At 36.3% G+C, this 16,526-nt stretch overlaps 1 protein-coding gene across 1 annotated transcript in view; it reads right to left on the bottom strand.

Annotated features, from left to right (window-relative positions):
• LOC121425361 (protein RRP5 homolog) overlaps positions 1 to 11,350 on the bottom strand; it is a 31,469-nt gene extending 20,119 nt beyond the window's left edge. Inside the window, exons 1-8 of the mRNA XM_041621387.1 lie at positions 11,345 to 11,350; positions 10,239 to 10,439; positions 6,663 to 6,836; positions 4,647 to 4,872; positions 2,845 to 2,976; positions 2,180 to 2,322; positions 1,093 to 1,209; positions 308 to 378 (exon numbers count right to left, since the gene is read on the bottom strand). Coding sequence (XP_041477321.1) covers positions 308 to 378; positions 1,093 to 1,209; positions 2,180 to 2,322; positions 2,845 to 2,976; positions 4,647 to 4,872; positions 6,663 to 6,836; positions 10,239 to 10,439; positions 11,345 to 11,350 — 1,070 coding nt within the window. The remainder of the gene's footprint in view (positions 1 to 307; positions 379 to 1,092; positions 1,210 to 2,179; positions 2,323 to 2,844; positions 2,977 to 4,646; positions 4,873 to 6,662; positions 6,837 to 10,238; positions 10,440 to 11,344) is intronic.
• Between the last annotated feature and the right edge of the window lie 5,176 nt (positions 11,351 to 16,526).

The following is a 16,526-nucleotide window of genomic DNA, read 5'->3' as shown; positions in this document are numbered from 1 at the left end:
AAGGGGGGGCTGAATCAGCCCCCCCCCAGTCTTCTTAGGCGTCGAAATAGCCCAGTCTATTTAGGGTTAAGGTTTCCTCTCTTGTATACGTCAGTATATTTTGTATTGTAAAGGGCCCCAATAAAACCAGATTTTGTGCTTATTGGATTGCCCTTTTTAAATATATCAAATAAATACCATTATATGAAATGATTGCATAAAAACCTTGAATTAAGGCAAAATAAGAAATGCAATGACCGAGTTTATGCAATAGATCTGGAGACAAAATACACAAATATTTGTGTCTAGCTATCACGATCAAACTCACCTTGATTCACCTATTGTCACTGTGCTTCCTATTTGTAATATACTCTTCTCCAGTTTAAAGGCATTCAGGTGCTAAAAGGAGAGGAAATAAAAAATCATATCAAAGATTAATGAAAGAACAGAATGCCTGTAAAACCAAGGTTAATTGTCACCATATCATCATACATGTAGATCTAGATCAGGTGGGTGTTTCATAAAGCTGTTCGTAAGTTAAGAGCGACTTTAAGAACGACTGGTGATCCTTCCTTATGCGCTAAATAATCACCAATGCATGTATAATGGTGAACATGAAAATACCACAAGAAAGGATCACCAGTCGTTCTTAGATTCGCTCTTACCTTACGAACAGCTTTATGAAACGGCCACTTGGTACAGTTAATAAATGAACTAAACTTTGAGAAATCTAAGCTGAAAAAGGATCACACTGCAGATCACCAACACACAGATAAGGACATGTGAGACAGTGTATTATTATTGCTTGGAAAAAGACGTGACATTTTTGGTGAAATGTCATGCTTATTTTACTTTTTTTCACAGCATTTAAACAATACCTACCAGAATCCTTTGTCACATATTTCTTATTTATAAAAATACAAAAAAACACTTTGGTGGTAATATCATTAGATTCTGTAACTCATGTTTAAATCCATTTCCACATCTGGCATTTATCTTTCAAGAATACCCCCAGAAAATATCATTCCAAACACAACACACATGATAAAATAAGAGATTTACCACACATCTTTCTATATTAGAGGAGAGATCAATTCAATCTTAATGACTTACTTGTTTGGCTGATACGTAGATGAGCTGTCCTTGGTCTGTTTGGGCTAGTATGAAGTCCCCTTTGATCAGGAGAACCTTTCCTTTGCTTTCATTCAAGGATTCAATCACTTTCTTACCCTGTGAAAAACAAGACCGAAATGGAAAATGAGATGTAACTTATAAGAACAAGTGGAATGCCTCTGGCGGTCTCACCTGCATCACGCGGTTCAATATAGCAGCAGTGCTGACTTTGAATACTACTCTAACTCGCACAAGATGTTCAGTGATACATGGTTACTCTTATGTCCACTTTTTATGAACTAGACCAATAAACTTTCAAAGTTATGATGGGAATTCAACAGATATCCCCAATTCGGCCAAAGTTCATTGACCCTAAGTGACCTTTGACCTTGGTCATGTGACGTAAAATTCATGCAGGATGTTCAGTGATAATTGATTAACCTTATGTCCAAGTTTCATGAACTAGGTCCATATATTTTCTAAGTTATAATGACATTTCAAAAACTTAACCTCAGGTTAAGATTTCGATGTTGATTCCTCCAACATGGTCTAAGTTCATTGACCCTAAATGACCTTTGACCTTGGTCATGTGACATGAAACTCTAATAGGATGTTCAGTAATACTTGATTAACCTTATGGCCAAGTTTTATTAACTAGGTCCATATACTTTCTAAGTTATGACATCATTTCAAAAACTTAACCTCAGGTTAAGATTTGATGTTGACGCCGCCACCGCCGCCACCACAAAAGCGGCGCCTAGTCTCACTCTGCTTCGCAGGTGAGACAAAAACCATGATGATTTGTTTATGACAGCTGATTACTGTAAGATAACTTCGTAATGCTATGAATATAATATATTCATAGAATCATCACTATTATTCAAGAAATTAGCCATTGAGCGCATAAAGAACTACTTATATCCTAACATGCCCTTAATAAATATCCTCTATTATATTATTATTACAAGTTTTTTATTTACTCTAAAATTTTACAAGGAAATTGCCCTAATATAAAGTACAACAAAGCACATTAACATTCAAAACTTTCTAGCTATCAAGTAAAATTATCAAAACTCTTAACTTTCACTTTTGTTACCTTTTTTCCTTTTGATTTTAACATCCTGCATCTTTCCATGATGTCTGGCTTTTGTGACAGAGTAACTGCTTTGCTTGAAATATCAACATTCAGCACACAGGCTTCGATGATATCCCCAACTTTAGGAGATGTCTCTGCGGAGCAAAAATGAAAAGTATAAATATCCTAAGCCCTCCATGTATTTCATCTGATTGCAAATCAAAGGCATATTATTATGACCTGTGATAATCTATTGAAATAATGGCATATAATTGGTCAGTAGCATTTGTCACAGGATTCTAGCTCTTGTTACTGTTCATGTAACAAAGCCCTGTATTGCATGTTAATCAAAGGTTATGATTTATCTTAATATACTTGTTTTCTTAAAAAAAAGAAAATGATAGGTGAAAATTGTAGAATAAATCTTACAACAGGAAACATTTTGAAACTTCTTTCTCTCCTATATACCAACTTATACTTAATGTCTTGCTATAAAAATTTGCATTTCAACAAACATATATTTCCCCTGCATAGACTAAATATCATAAACATGCAAATCAGATAGGTCTCATTTTCCCATAGCATTCAGTAAATTAAACACTTGAGTGGTTATTTGGGGGATTCAATTCAAACTCATTTTTTAGATCGTTACAACTGGTCTTAATGTTGAATATTACCAAGTGTATGATCCTGTGGAATAACTGCGTCAACACCATGTGGGAGGGAACAGATAACAGCTTTACCAGGTGTGCTCCTCACTGTAGCATGGACCAAAGAACCGACCCTGTGGGACACCACATGCTTGTACTCTAAAAACAGAAGAGGGGGAAAATACAGCTGGATATAATGCTTGGCCCATAGATGGTACATGTATTTCTACATATCTTAAATTATGCATTGATTAAATTTTCAAGTAACCTGACATTTGAATGGAAGCAAAATCACACAAGCAATGAAAACTTTGATTACTCTTACAAATAACCAGGAAGATATCTGAAGCCTGCTTTGCATGTTAATGTTAATTTCATGTTAATGTCATTGACAGCTGAATATTCTCCATGCTTAAAATTCCAAATTATTAATGACAACAGCTGTTTTTTCCCCCTGATTTTTTCTACTAAGAGGCTAAGAAGTAGAATATATCTAGTCCTTCAAAAATTAAACAGAGTCTTCCCATAGTGGAATGACTAAAATATCGATTAGCAAGTTAGTGTATGTCAAAATAGTTCCACATCATGATCAAAAGATGAGATACCCTTGGCTCATGATTTCTTTTACTTCAAGCTTTACCAGCTCAGATCAGGTAATTGAAAATACTAATAATTGTATAATTATAATTTCATGCATAATGCGAAGATTCCAAACACAGTGTACCAGTAATACTACTCAGGCTTTAGTATGGATACCCTAATTTGGCACTTGAGCACTCAAGGAATTCCTCGATCCCTACCAGGAAACTCACTCACTTCTACACCTAGGACCTGTTGCATAAAGTTATCATCAGTAGCGTACACAGGATTTTTTAAAGTGGGGGGGGGGGGATTCAAGCTGAATGAAATGTTGATAGCCCCCCCCCAAAAAAAAGGTCTTTAAAAAATGGAAGGTGGGGGGGGGGTGAATTCTTAGAAGATAGTTTTAGGTATAACAAAATTGAAGGGGGGGTGAACCCCTGTAACCACCCCCTGCATACGCTACTGGTTACCATTATGGAAACTTTGCCATCCAGTGGTAACTTTCATGGAATCCTTGATTCTGATTGGCTGATTAGCATGGTAACCATGGTAGTTATCACTGGATAGCACAGCTACCATAATAGTAACTTTTATGCAACAGGACCCTGGGTGGAAAGCAGCAATTGTAGATAAATGCCTTGCCAAAGGTGTGATTGAACCCAGGACTGTGTGGTTCAGAGTCTGGAGACTTATCCACAGAGCCACATCACCTCTACATTAACTAGCCAAACTTACATGCTTTTCACACTACATTTCCTTAACGCCACATTATCCTTAATCCCAGACCACTTTTAACCCCATATTATCTTTGGGGGGTTTCACTCTGTCTTTCTTAACCCTGTAGTATTTGCTTACCTGGGGTTAATGCCATAACTCCAATTTATAGCACAGCTAATTGATATTGATAATTTTGCTAAATAGCATGTGGTTAACAGGCAAATTTAGACTTGGCTATTGCTTAGCCCCACTTTTCCTTTAATAGTCCTGTTTCGTGTCACAATGCATCTCTTCACATCGCAATGAGCCAGCTAACCCTGCTTTTTAGCAGAGCCAGATAATACCGTACTATTTACCGTGCTATCCCACTTTGCTCAAACGTACTGTGAAACCGAAGGGGGCTAAGCTTAACCCCAGGAAATTTCTGTAGTGTGAAAACATATCAGGGTGAGTAGACTTATGCACTTAGCCGCATCACCTATACATACATGTAAACTGGGAAAACTATACAAATTAGGTAAAAAATGCACCTTTCTTTTCCTTCAAAATGTGCTCTGCTCTATCCCTGTCTCTAAAATAGGCTTCCAGTCTGGCTAATCTTTTATATGGCTCAGCTTCATCAGAGAAACAATCTGTTTCCTTCAGACTGACCAGGAACCGTTTCTTCTCCGCATTGACCTCTGTGACCTTTGCCCTCAGAGTCTGGCCCACTTCAAACAGCTTGGCAGTATCGCTGACGAACTCATCTGCCATAATCTGCATAGGTACGGTAAAATACAGTTATGTTAAAGACAAACGTTTCACAATCATAACAACAACAATAATAATTATACTACTACTTCTACTACTACTACTACTAATAATAATATGATAATAATACCAATAATAGTAATGGTAATTTTTAAAGACCCAGACCGGACCCAAAAATGAAATTGACAAATCATATACCAATCGAAAGCTTATAAGCTACTAAATACAGTATTGTGAGCTTTATTCATTTTTACCCTTCCCAGCTGAGTATTTTGCTTAAAAATATTCCAATTATCGGGCTTCGAACCCGGCGTAGAAAATAGGCTTTATTGTGCTTTTCAAATGCCTCGAGACCGTGACGTCACGTTGTGTAAGAAGCGTCGCGATTCCATAGGTTTGTACACAGTAAAACTGAGTTATTTTTTTGCTTTCCAGATTATGCATTTCATTTTCTTCACTTCCATCACAGAGTGATATCACATATATTTTTTCCTACATGCTTAAATTATGAAATCTACAATTTTGAACTAGTTTTTGCCATATTTTATTTCCTATTTATTTGGCGTAGATTTCAAATCTGTCTGCATTCAGATTATGTATCACAACTTTTCCTGACATAGCAATTTAGGCCCAATAAGAGCCAAACAAAGAAGTCACAAAAAAGGCAGTGAATAGTTGTAGGTTTCCATCAATTTCAACAGTGAATAATTGTGAGTGCCATTTTCATCTGAAAACGGAAAAAAAATGGATTCATAATATAGAAATGGAAGAAAATACCCAATGCTTTTGTACACAAACCTATGGAATCGCAACCCTCCAGGCACAACATGACGTCATCCTTTCCAGGCGACGTGGGGTGCTCAATCGAAGCGTAATTTGGAGGAGCAGTTTCTTTGATTTTTATCTAATATTTCTTAAAAATGGAAGGAGATGTATAGAATATCTTTGGTATATTTGTATTGTATGAATCATTGCCTTTCTTTTAATATATAATTGTTTTTACACCGGTCAGGGTCTTTAAAAGGATATTGATATGCAACATTCATATAAGGCTTAATTCAACGTTCCATACAATTGCTCCAACTTTAAGACGGGTAACCCAATCAAGCACTAGAGCATTCAAGAAAATTCTTCCTGCATTACTATCAAATTGCAAATATGAAATAAAACATGGATAAGTTAGTTCAGGCCCATTTCTGTTGTAACTTTGCCATTATGGCAACTACCATGGCAACAAGGCTCATCAGCAAATAAATCTCAAGTTTACCATGGTAGTTGCCATATACATGTAAATAGGAAAGTTACAACAGTAATAGTAATGATGCTATGAATATATTATATTCGTAGCATCATGAAGTTATCTTACGATAATCAGCTGTCATAACCAAATCATGGTTTTTCTCATATTTCATTGTCCATTGTAAATGTTTTTGAAATGGCACCCAAATCAATAATTCAACATACATGTATGGTATCAAAGCTATCAAGCAACACACAAAGAATTGTTTCACTGATCTTGAATTGTCAAAACTTTGTTATTTCCTGTAGGATGTTGATATAATTTTCAGTGTCTTGTTTGTATGATTTTACTAAATCTGTTCAAATCAGATTATTCTCAGGCTGGAGCGCCCCAATAACTAGACATTAGGCAGTAAGTAAAATGAGAACTATAAAAAGTTTAACCCTAAATCTCCCGGGGTATTTTTATTCTTGTCATTCGGGGGGGAGGGGGGGGCATTATGTCCCCCCCCCGGGAGAATTAGGGTTAAAACAGTTAAAACAAAAAGACAACTTACAGACTTCGGTGCTAAGCCGACAATGTTATTAGGGAATTCCACAAAGACTCCATAGGACATGGTCTGACGCAGGACACCTAGGAGAATCATATCGGTTTCGAGCTCAGAGAAATCGCGGACAATCTCCGTCTCATTCCTGGCAGCGTTCAACAGCAGCGGCTTGCATGTCAAGATCTGAATCCTTAGGTTAAGGGTGTCACTTAGCATTGCTGATCATGCAGGTCTAACAAATACACACCAGGGGAGCGTTTCATGAAATGACTTGTCGGACGTTTTATCCAACAAGTCCCATGTTATCCGACAGTTACTATAGTAACAGTGCATCTCAGCCAATCAGAATCAAGGAAAGATGTCAGGGGAGCATCTGACAACTTGTCGGACAAAAATGTTGATGAAACGGTCCCCTTGGCCCTGTCTTACAAAGAGTGACAATTGATCCAATCAATCGTAACTCTATGGAAATCCGCCAGGGCCATAATTTGTTCTACAGTGCGTATCAAAAAAAAGTTTACACTTTGAAAAAGCCCTGGGAATTAAAAAATATACAACATGTGGGTAATTTTTTCACATATAATCTTGGGTATGGGTCTCATCTATCCAATGAAAGTAAAAGTTTTGTCAGAATTTTACACTTGAGTGAGCACTGTCCATTTTTGTAAAGCTCGCAGAAATCAGTTTGCGCAGAAATGCTTGTTTTCACGCTGTGTTAAGGGGAAACAGTGAAATCAAACTTACCCTGCGAAACATTTCTCATACATTTCCATTGCACTTTTAGTCAGTTGAAATAAGATGGATACATTCAAGCATTTTGTAACGATTTTGCCACCCAAATTGAAATTTCAACACTTAGTAAGCACAACCTTTACCCTTTTTGTGCCAGCTGGATCTGAGGACATAACTGAATCTGAACAAAAGTTTATATCAGACATCTCCAGCAATATTTCACTAAATTTTTATCATTGAAAGTGGGTTTACATTTCATTTTTCATTTAATACTTGTTTCTCCTCACTTTTTCCAAGCTTGGCAACGATTAAAAAAATGAAAATCAGGCTTAAGCCATTCCATGTAAATCACAACTCAGTGTAAAGCAAATATCGTCACGATGGCCTAGGTGTGTGGGGGGAGTGGAGTGGGGCGCAATGCACCCTTCGAAGTATTTTGGGCAAGGAAACAAGTCTAAAAAGGTAAAAGATATCTTAAAATCAATTCTAATAGCTGAATTATACATGTTCTTCATGATTAAGGTCTACTTTTATTCGCATAACTATTTCAAAGTTCTGCGCAAATCATTTTTCACTAACTTTTCAAAAGTAAGTGGTGCTCACTCAAGCGGAAATATTTTTCTACATTTATATCGTAATTTGATTAAATGTATCTGTACCAATGTTAAAATGTGGAAAAATCTTCAGGATATTACAGATGTATAATTTTATAGGATTTTTTCAAAGTGTAAACTTTTTTTTGATACGCACTGTATAGGAAATTTGCACCATGTCCTATGTAAACCTAGAGAAGCACAATGAATTATCGAAAAAAATGAATGCATGAATGTACATCACAGTTAAAATATATTGAACATGAATAATAGATTTTGACGTTGCTGGCCGTCCATAGTTGCAATTGATCGGATCAATCGTAACTGTCTGTAAGACGGGGCCCATGTTTCAGAAAGAATAGTGGAAATATTATATCCGTGGTTGGTTCGGCAATTACTATTTTTCCGAGGGGCCAAGCCCCAAGGGAAAATATTAACATTGCTGGACCAACCGAGGATGAATACTTCCAATATTCTTTCGAAAGAAACCCCAGTATATTTGTTTCATATAGCTTCCATAGTACAGTTTGAACAAAAAATATTTATCTAGTCCTAATTGACCCTTTCGATGAACTGGACAAAATCTAGATTGGCTTAGCTCTAATTTATGCAAAACTGGCTTTTCATCTAAGCTAGCCAGTTCCTAAGGTGCATGCGGCTGCCAGGCCACCGGCCCCTGGCCCAAGCTCATCACTCAGGGCAGTGGTTTGGTGTTGCGAGTGATTCTAAAATCCACCTACTGGTTATGTGAACTGAACTAACCCTTTGGAGTGAAGTAAAATCTGAGCGACCCAAATCTTTTTATGATCCGAATGATGGCCATCATTAATTTTATTTTCAGCATGCAGACTGATTAGAATCAAACAAGACACAATTTCACATTGACACGTTAGTTATCAGAAAGTCTATGATTCAGCTAGCATTGCGCTTTTAACTTTGCTGACTGCGCTGTTCTCTTAGCGGAACCTGATAAAGCGCCGTTGCATCACTAGACTTGCCCGGTGGAGGCAGCCTGCATGCATCAGTGGTTTTCAGTCGGACGCAACATATTTTTCAAAAAATATTTTATTCTGATGTCACAAACTCTTTTGATCTCTGAAGAATTTCATTTTTCTGTTGAAATTATGAATAGTCATGTGATGGACTTTCAACCAGTCAAATAACATGTTTTGCAGAAAGGGATATAATACCTTTTACATTTGATTCTACCTAGAAATGGGGAGGACTTTTTATGTAACCAAAGATAATTTCAACATGAAAAAAAAATGGAAGTGTGAAACCAGACTTCAGACTTAATTATTGCTATATCCAGATTCTAATGCAATTTTATTATATCCAGTGTGTGAATTGAGAAAGGTCAAATGACCAAAATTCATGCATGCCACTTGGCGAGTAGTGTTCAATACATGCTTAAACACCAAAATCTACATAGCCCTCCGTTCTTGTACCCCTCCCCTACAATAATTAAATTGATTACTAGATTATATGAATGTGTATGCCCCAACACACTCAAGATGTAGAGAATATATGAAAATGTGCTTTACGGAAAAAATTCTGCGATTTCACATGAAATTTCTGTACCATCATTTTTGATCGGGTGCTTAATCAAAATGAAATATCTGCATTTTTCTTTTTTAATATAAAGCGTATTCCAAGCCATGGAATGGGCTCATGAAAGTTTCCAGGATATAATCTTTGTAGGCAGCTTTCTGATACCCAAGAGCATTTCTTTATAAAGTATCCTTTTAAAACATGGCTGAGAGGGATCAGGAAATGAAATAAAATACCAAATTTGAATACTAACCATTGAAAACAAGATTCATTTATCAAAATGGCCACCAAACTTTATATGATTGGTATTGTTGTCATGCTAAATGATGCTTGAATACAATTAATGATAATAATAATATGCAACATTTATATAGCGCTTAATACAAATGTTTCTAAGCGCTGCATACTATTACCCCGGCTTTAGGACGGCTACCCTGATCGGGCGCATCGAACATTCAAGGAATTCCTTCCTACTGGGTACCCATTTACTACACCTGGGTCAAGAGTGGCAATGTAGATAAATGCCTTGCCAAAGGACATTAGTGCTGTGGTGGGATTCGAACCCCGGACCTTGTGATTCACAGTCCGGAGACTTATCCATTGAGCCACAACACATCTACAATTCACATTATCATACCATAAGACAAAGCTCTAGCTAGGCTTTATTCAAAATGAGATATAAAAAATTGTTGAACATTTGCAAGGATACAAAGGTCCTGGACTTTGGATTGTAAGACCAAGTCAGGGCCTGGTCTATGACATCTCCCTCACTGTAACTAGCCAGAAGGGCATCACATACATCTGGATGGTCGGAGAGGTGGGCCTTTGGGATGAAAGCACGTTTGTTGCCAGGCAACCGAATGACCTCTAGTCCATCCTGCTTGACCTTGCTGATTTTCACCTTAATGACCTGAGGTCAAAGAATACAAGCAGACGGCAAACAGAGGATTAACATAGGATTAATAAAGGATTAAAAAAGGAATAAAAAATTTGAAAATATTAATAATCAAGTTTCAAGCACACCACACAAACAGTACATACTAGCAATTCCATATTGACTGAGCAACCAACCATGCAGTCCCACACCTTTCATTTGATCACTGCAGAATCTTAAGTGTAACGCTACCTCTGTCTTCTCCTCGTCTGGGCCAAAGGGGAGGGCAAACATGATTGAAATCCTATATTCTAAGGAAGGGGAGCACTCTCCTTAAGAGAAATTTGCGCTTATCTAAAATGGTTAAGAGCAGAATGGTTAAATTTCCCGGAGACATGTAATTCACTAAAAATGTGTCAGATTTTTTTCGTATTTTAAGCAACCTGGGAATTCATAGGGGCATATGTGCCCCCCTCCCACTTCCCTGAGGCTATGTCCCTGTCTGTCACTTACTCCCAACTTTCTTTCTTTTTCTCTCTTCATCCTGAATCTGCTCCTCTCTCTTTTGCCACTCCTCTCTCTTGCAACACAGACAGCCACAGTCACAAAAAAAGGGAAGAAGTACAAAGCCATTATCTTTTTAATGCTCATAATTGTAAACATGCCGACAGGTGAATTCAGGCCTTTTTGCTGCTCTCTATCTTTTCACCTCTCCTCTTTCTCTCTCTCTATCTTTCTCGATAATCAATTTCTTTGCCATTCTCTTTCTCTACCTCTTCCTATCTTACCTCATTTGATCACTCTCACCAAGATTTGGTAAATTCGGTAATATGATTTTTTTTCATGATGGGTAATGTAGATCATCTTTTCTTGTTATAATAATCACAATCATTTCTTCTCTCATACACATAGCGTTATATTATATACCAGGTTTTCCTTACCTCCATTGCATGCGCCCCCCCCCCTTCTCTGAACCATCTAACTATCTTATCATACATACTCCCAATTATGTCATACTAGGTAGCAGCATCAAATAAAACATACAGTGGTGCCAAAAACTTATACCACATTCATACTGACAGCCGAAGTGGAGCTACTCCGGAGTCCAGAAGGAGTTACTCCACATTGGTGGGCAGTATCAGAATTCTTGGATTATTTCGATCCTGATTCAAAGCAGAGTACTCAACCTATTTCGAGAAGTGGGTTGCAAACGGAGTTAGTTGATCCTCACCGGAAGTGCAGTATCGCCTATCTCGCGCTTTATTATACGCATGGGAGAGATTTTGCACACCACACATATGGCATGAACTCACTTGGAAACCATGGAAACCACTGCGGATACACTGCAAAAGTTAAGTAATGCCCCCCCCCCCCCGGCCCCCCGTATACAGATCAACATCTTTGTCTTGAAGTTCTATCAAGACTGAAACTCTATTCCATTTTGTAATTGTACAATAAGTACCACACTCCCTTTTCATCTTTTACTAAACAAAAATAACGGCTCCATGACATCCGCTCTGGCGACAATTGCTCCGATGGATAATCTGCACATTAAGCGAAACATAAAACCAGGGACGTCCCTGATAAAACCTAACCTCGAAAACTGAATATACCCTTATCCTAATCTTTACATTATTCTGAACCAAAACTATATTACAATTCTAACTCTAATATTATGACTTCTGAGATATTAAGATTTGTCGCATTGGCAAATGTTGTGTCACCAAAAAAAACATGTTTGTGGAAAAATTGATAATTTATATGATTATACCAGTACATGTATGTACAATAAATGCAAAGATATCACAAAATGATAACAAAAAAGACGATGCATATAGGAGCAAAGCATTTAATTGAATAAAATACTGAACATTAAACATTATGAACAAAGCTTCTAATACGACAAACACGATTGAATAATTGAGATGGTATGAAGCACATAATGGATACAAAATATGAATGTGAATAATACAAAGGCAAGTATTCTGAACTCAGGTTTAAATCAAACCCTGGTTTAAAATTTGTGGTTTAAGTATGAAGAGCCAACAGGGGCAAAACTCCTTAACAGTACACATCCAATTTATTAACTCATATGTCACTCAAATTATTCATTGTCTGGGAATGATAACTGAAGTGTTTTTTTTTCATTATGAGACAATATAATTTTTTTTTTTTGGCTCCCCATAACGTAAGCGCAGAGTTAGACCATGGTCTAACTAAAGAATACGGGCCAAAGTCATTTCCAAAGCAACAAACATAATACTTCATAAAAGAACTTTATAAAGTGGTAATTATGGATTCTAATTATTTTCCGTTCAATACAACCAGCCAAAATAACATTATTTATATAAAGTTCTGCGTAATGTTCTCACAAACTTTTTATTGACATTAAAACAAGTGGAATGCCTCTGGCCGTCTCACCTGCATCACGCAGTTCAATATAGCAGCAGTGCTGACTTTGAAAACTACTCTTACTCGCACAAGATGTTCAGTGATACATGGTTACTATTATGTCCACTTTTTATGAACTAGACCAATAAACTTACAAAGATATGACGGTTATTCAACAAAAAAACCCAACATGGCCAAAGTTCATTGACCTTACATGACCTTTGACCTTGATCATGTGACTTGAAACTCGCACAGGATGTTCAGTGATACTTGATTACTCTTATGTCCAAGTTTCATGAATCAGATCCATAAACATTCAAAGTTATGATGGTAATTCAACAGATACACCCAATTCGGCCAAAGTTCATTGACCTTTGACCTTGGTCATGTCACCTGAAATGCGCACAGGATGTTCAGTGATACTTGATTACTCTAATGTCCAAGTTTCATGAATCAGATCCATAAACTTTTAAAGTTATGATGGTAATTCAACAGATACCCCGATTCGGCCAAAGTTCATTGACCCTATGACCTTTGACCTTAATCATGAGACCTGAAACTTGAACAAAATGTTCAGTGATGCTTGATTACTATTATGTCCAAGTTTCATGAATCAGATCCATAAACTTTCAAAGTTATGATGGGAATTCAACAGATAACCCCATTCGGCCAAAGTTCATTGACCCTAAATGACCTTTGACCTTGGTCATGTGACATAAAACTCATGCAGGATGTTCAGTGATACTTGATTAACCTTATGTCCAAGTTTCATGAACTAGGTCCATATACTTTCTAAGTTATGACGTCATTTCCAAAACTTAACCTCAGGTTAAGATTTTGATGTTGATTCCTCCAACATGGTCTAAGTTCATTGCCCCTTAATGACCTTTGACCTTGGTCAATGTTTTTGTTTGTTTGTTTGCTTGAAATTTATTTCTGCGTTCAACATGTTCAACATAATACAACATAATCAATTATTACATAGATTTTACATATATATACATTTTAGACACACGTATCATTTACAATCTCTTTCTGAATATAAAAAAAAGCATATGAAAATATTATTTAACTCAATTTCAGAACGCAGGAGACCGTCGTCATGAGCGACCTGCTTGATGTTGACGACGGCCTCAAGGTAAAAAAAGCGACATGTAAAACTTACACATTTTTTAACAAGAGGTCATGAGGGTGTAGTGCAAGTGCATGTGTAGTGCAAGTGCAAGTGTAGTGCAATTACATTAGAAGAGGAGGGGTCAAAATTCATCATTAAAAAAAATACAAGTATAGTCAATGTGGCGGATTTGAATACAATGATATTAGGTTGCGCTTCATAGTGGCTTTAAAGGAATAAAGTGAGGAACACATTTTTGTAGTTTCGGGTAAATTATTCCATAAGTCGGGGCCATGGTGTCTAATTGATTTATGAGTTATTAATAACTTTGGGTTTGTTAGGTGAAAATTTCCAGAAATACGGGTAGGGTATGTGTGAATTGTACTGTTTAGATTAAATAAATTTTGAAAGGAGGAGGGAAGTTGATGTTTTTTGTATTTGAACATAAAAACTGCAACTTGCATGACATTCAAATCAGAAACCTTCAATGTTTTGAGCTTACAGAATAGTGGATCAGAATGAGAAAAATAAGACGATCCTGTACAGATACGAAGAGCTCGCTTTTGTAAGGTGAGAATAGGGTTGAGTTTGGTAGTTCCACAATTGGCCCAAACAATATTACAATATGTTATGTAAGGAAGTACTAGTGTATTGTATAGTAAAAACAGAGTTGCTCGTGGTAACATAAACTTTAACTTATTAATAATTCCCACGCCTCGAGAAATACATAGTGTAACATGATTTATGTGATTATTCCAAGTTAAATTCTCGTCAATAATGACACCCAGGAATTTCGAACTCTTCGTTTCTTCGATTGTATTGTTGTCAATGTTAATATTAATTGGATTATTATTCACATGGATATTGTTATGCTTGAAATGTATAAAATGGGTTTTCTGGATATTGAGAGAAAGTTTATTGCATTTGAACCATTTCGAAATTTTTATTAGTTCGGCATTCAAGATATTTTCTAGAGACTTAAGGCTCTTATGAGAATAAAAAATGTTAGTGTCATCTGCAAATAGGACAAAAGATAACAGTGATGATGTATTGATTATGTCATTGACGTATAATAAAAACAGAAGTGGACCCAGGATAGATCCCTGGGGGACACCACATTTGATTGGAAGAGACCGTGAGTTAATACCATTAAAAGTCACATACTGTTTTCGATTGCTTAAATAATTCTTAAACCATACGAGCGCCGAGCCCCTAACACCAAAGGAATACAATTTCGAAAACAATATATCATGATTAAGAGTGTCGAACGCTTTACTAAGGTCTAAGAAAATACCAATAATGTGTTCTTTTTTGGCCATGGCTTCTGTAATTTTATCATATATCTGAACCAGAGCTAGATCCGTGGAATGATTTTTTCGAAAACCATACTGGTTTGGATTTAATATTTTATGAAAGTTTAGAAAATTATATAATCTATTATAAACAATTTTTTCTAAAATTTTTGATATACTAGGGAGAATGGAAATAGGACGGTAATTAGTGATTTCATGTTGGTCATCTTTTTTGAAAATTGGGGTTACTTTGGCTATTTTTAACAAGTCTGGGAAAATACCGGATTGTAAAGACTGGTTAAATATGTGTGTTAGTGGATCAGCAATGAAATGGATTATTTCCTTTAAAAGTGAAGTGTTAATGTTATCATGACCTTTGGATTTCGAAGAATTTAATGATTTAGCAATATTAATGATTTCATTCGGGTTTGTCGGTCTTAAAAATAAAGAGTCTTGAATCGGTTCTGAAAAGAATTCAGTAAAATGAGCATTATTCGGAGTAGCAATTTGGGTGGCAAGTTGAGGACCAATGTGACATGAAACTCTAATAGGATGTTCAGTAATACTTGATTGACCTTATGGCCAAGTTTCATGAACTAGGTCCATATACTTTCTAACTTATGATGTCATTTCAAAAACTTAACCTCAGGTTAAGATTTGATGTTGACGCCGCCGTCGCCGTCGTAAAAGCGGCGCCTATAGTCTCACTCTGCTATGCAGGTGAGACAAAAATGAGCGATTGAAATTTCATCACCACTTTCCAAGAATGAAATGCATTTACATTCACTCAACATATATGTACAGAATTTTAATATGGACAAATTATCCTGATGTCGTTTGTGCATGAGATAACAAATATACTTCCATATCCAATTCCAAACAACTTGGGTAATAAGCAGAGCAACAATTGATACACACATACTGTGATTCTTTTTCAGCAGATCTTATACAATATCAATTATACTTTAATACATGGACCCAAAAACACAAATTTAAACATTGAGTTGAAATCTAACAATGACAAATTAACTCATCAAACTTCTTCTCCATTGTTTTACAAGCAATGTACTATTTGGATTGAGAAGTTGAGGACCCCCCCCCCCCACATAAAAACACTTTAAAAAAAATCATAATAAAATGGAAAATGATAATGAAATCAAGAATTGAAAATTTGAAAATCTTCAAAGAATTGGCTTGTTAGTTACCTAAAAATGGAAATCCACCACAAGAAAAAGGATTGTCACCTCACAAAATAGAACCACATTTCCAATTCCAAACAAGCTTGCAAGAACATTTTCCACATTCTACAAATAATTTGCCTATATT

Source organism: Lytechinus variegatus, chromosome 12 (genome assembly GCF_018143015.1).
Source record: "Lytechinus variegatus isolate NC3 chromosome 12, Lvar_3.0, whole genome shotgun sequence".
NCBI lineage: Eukaryota > Metazoa > Echinodermata > Echinoidea > Temnopleuroida > Toxopneustidae > Lytechinus > Lytechinus variegatus.
Note: the sequence above shows the minus strand (reverse complement) of the source record. Positions and strands in the feature narration are given on the sequence as shown.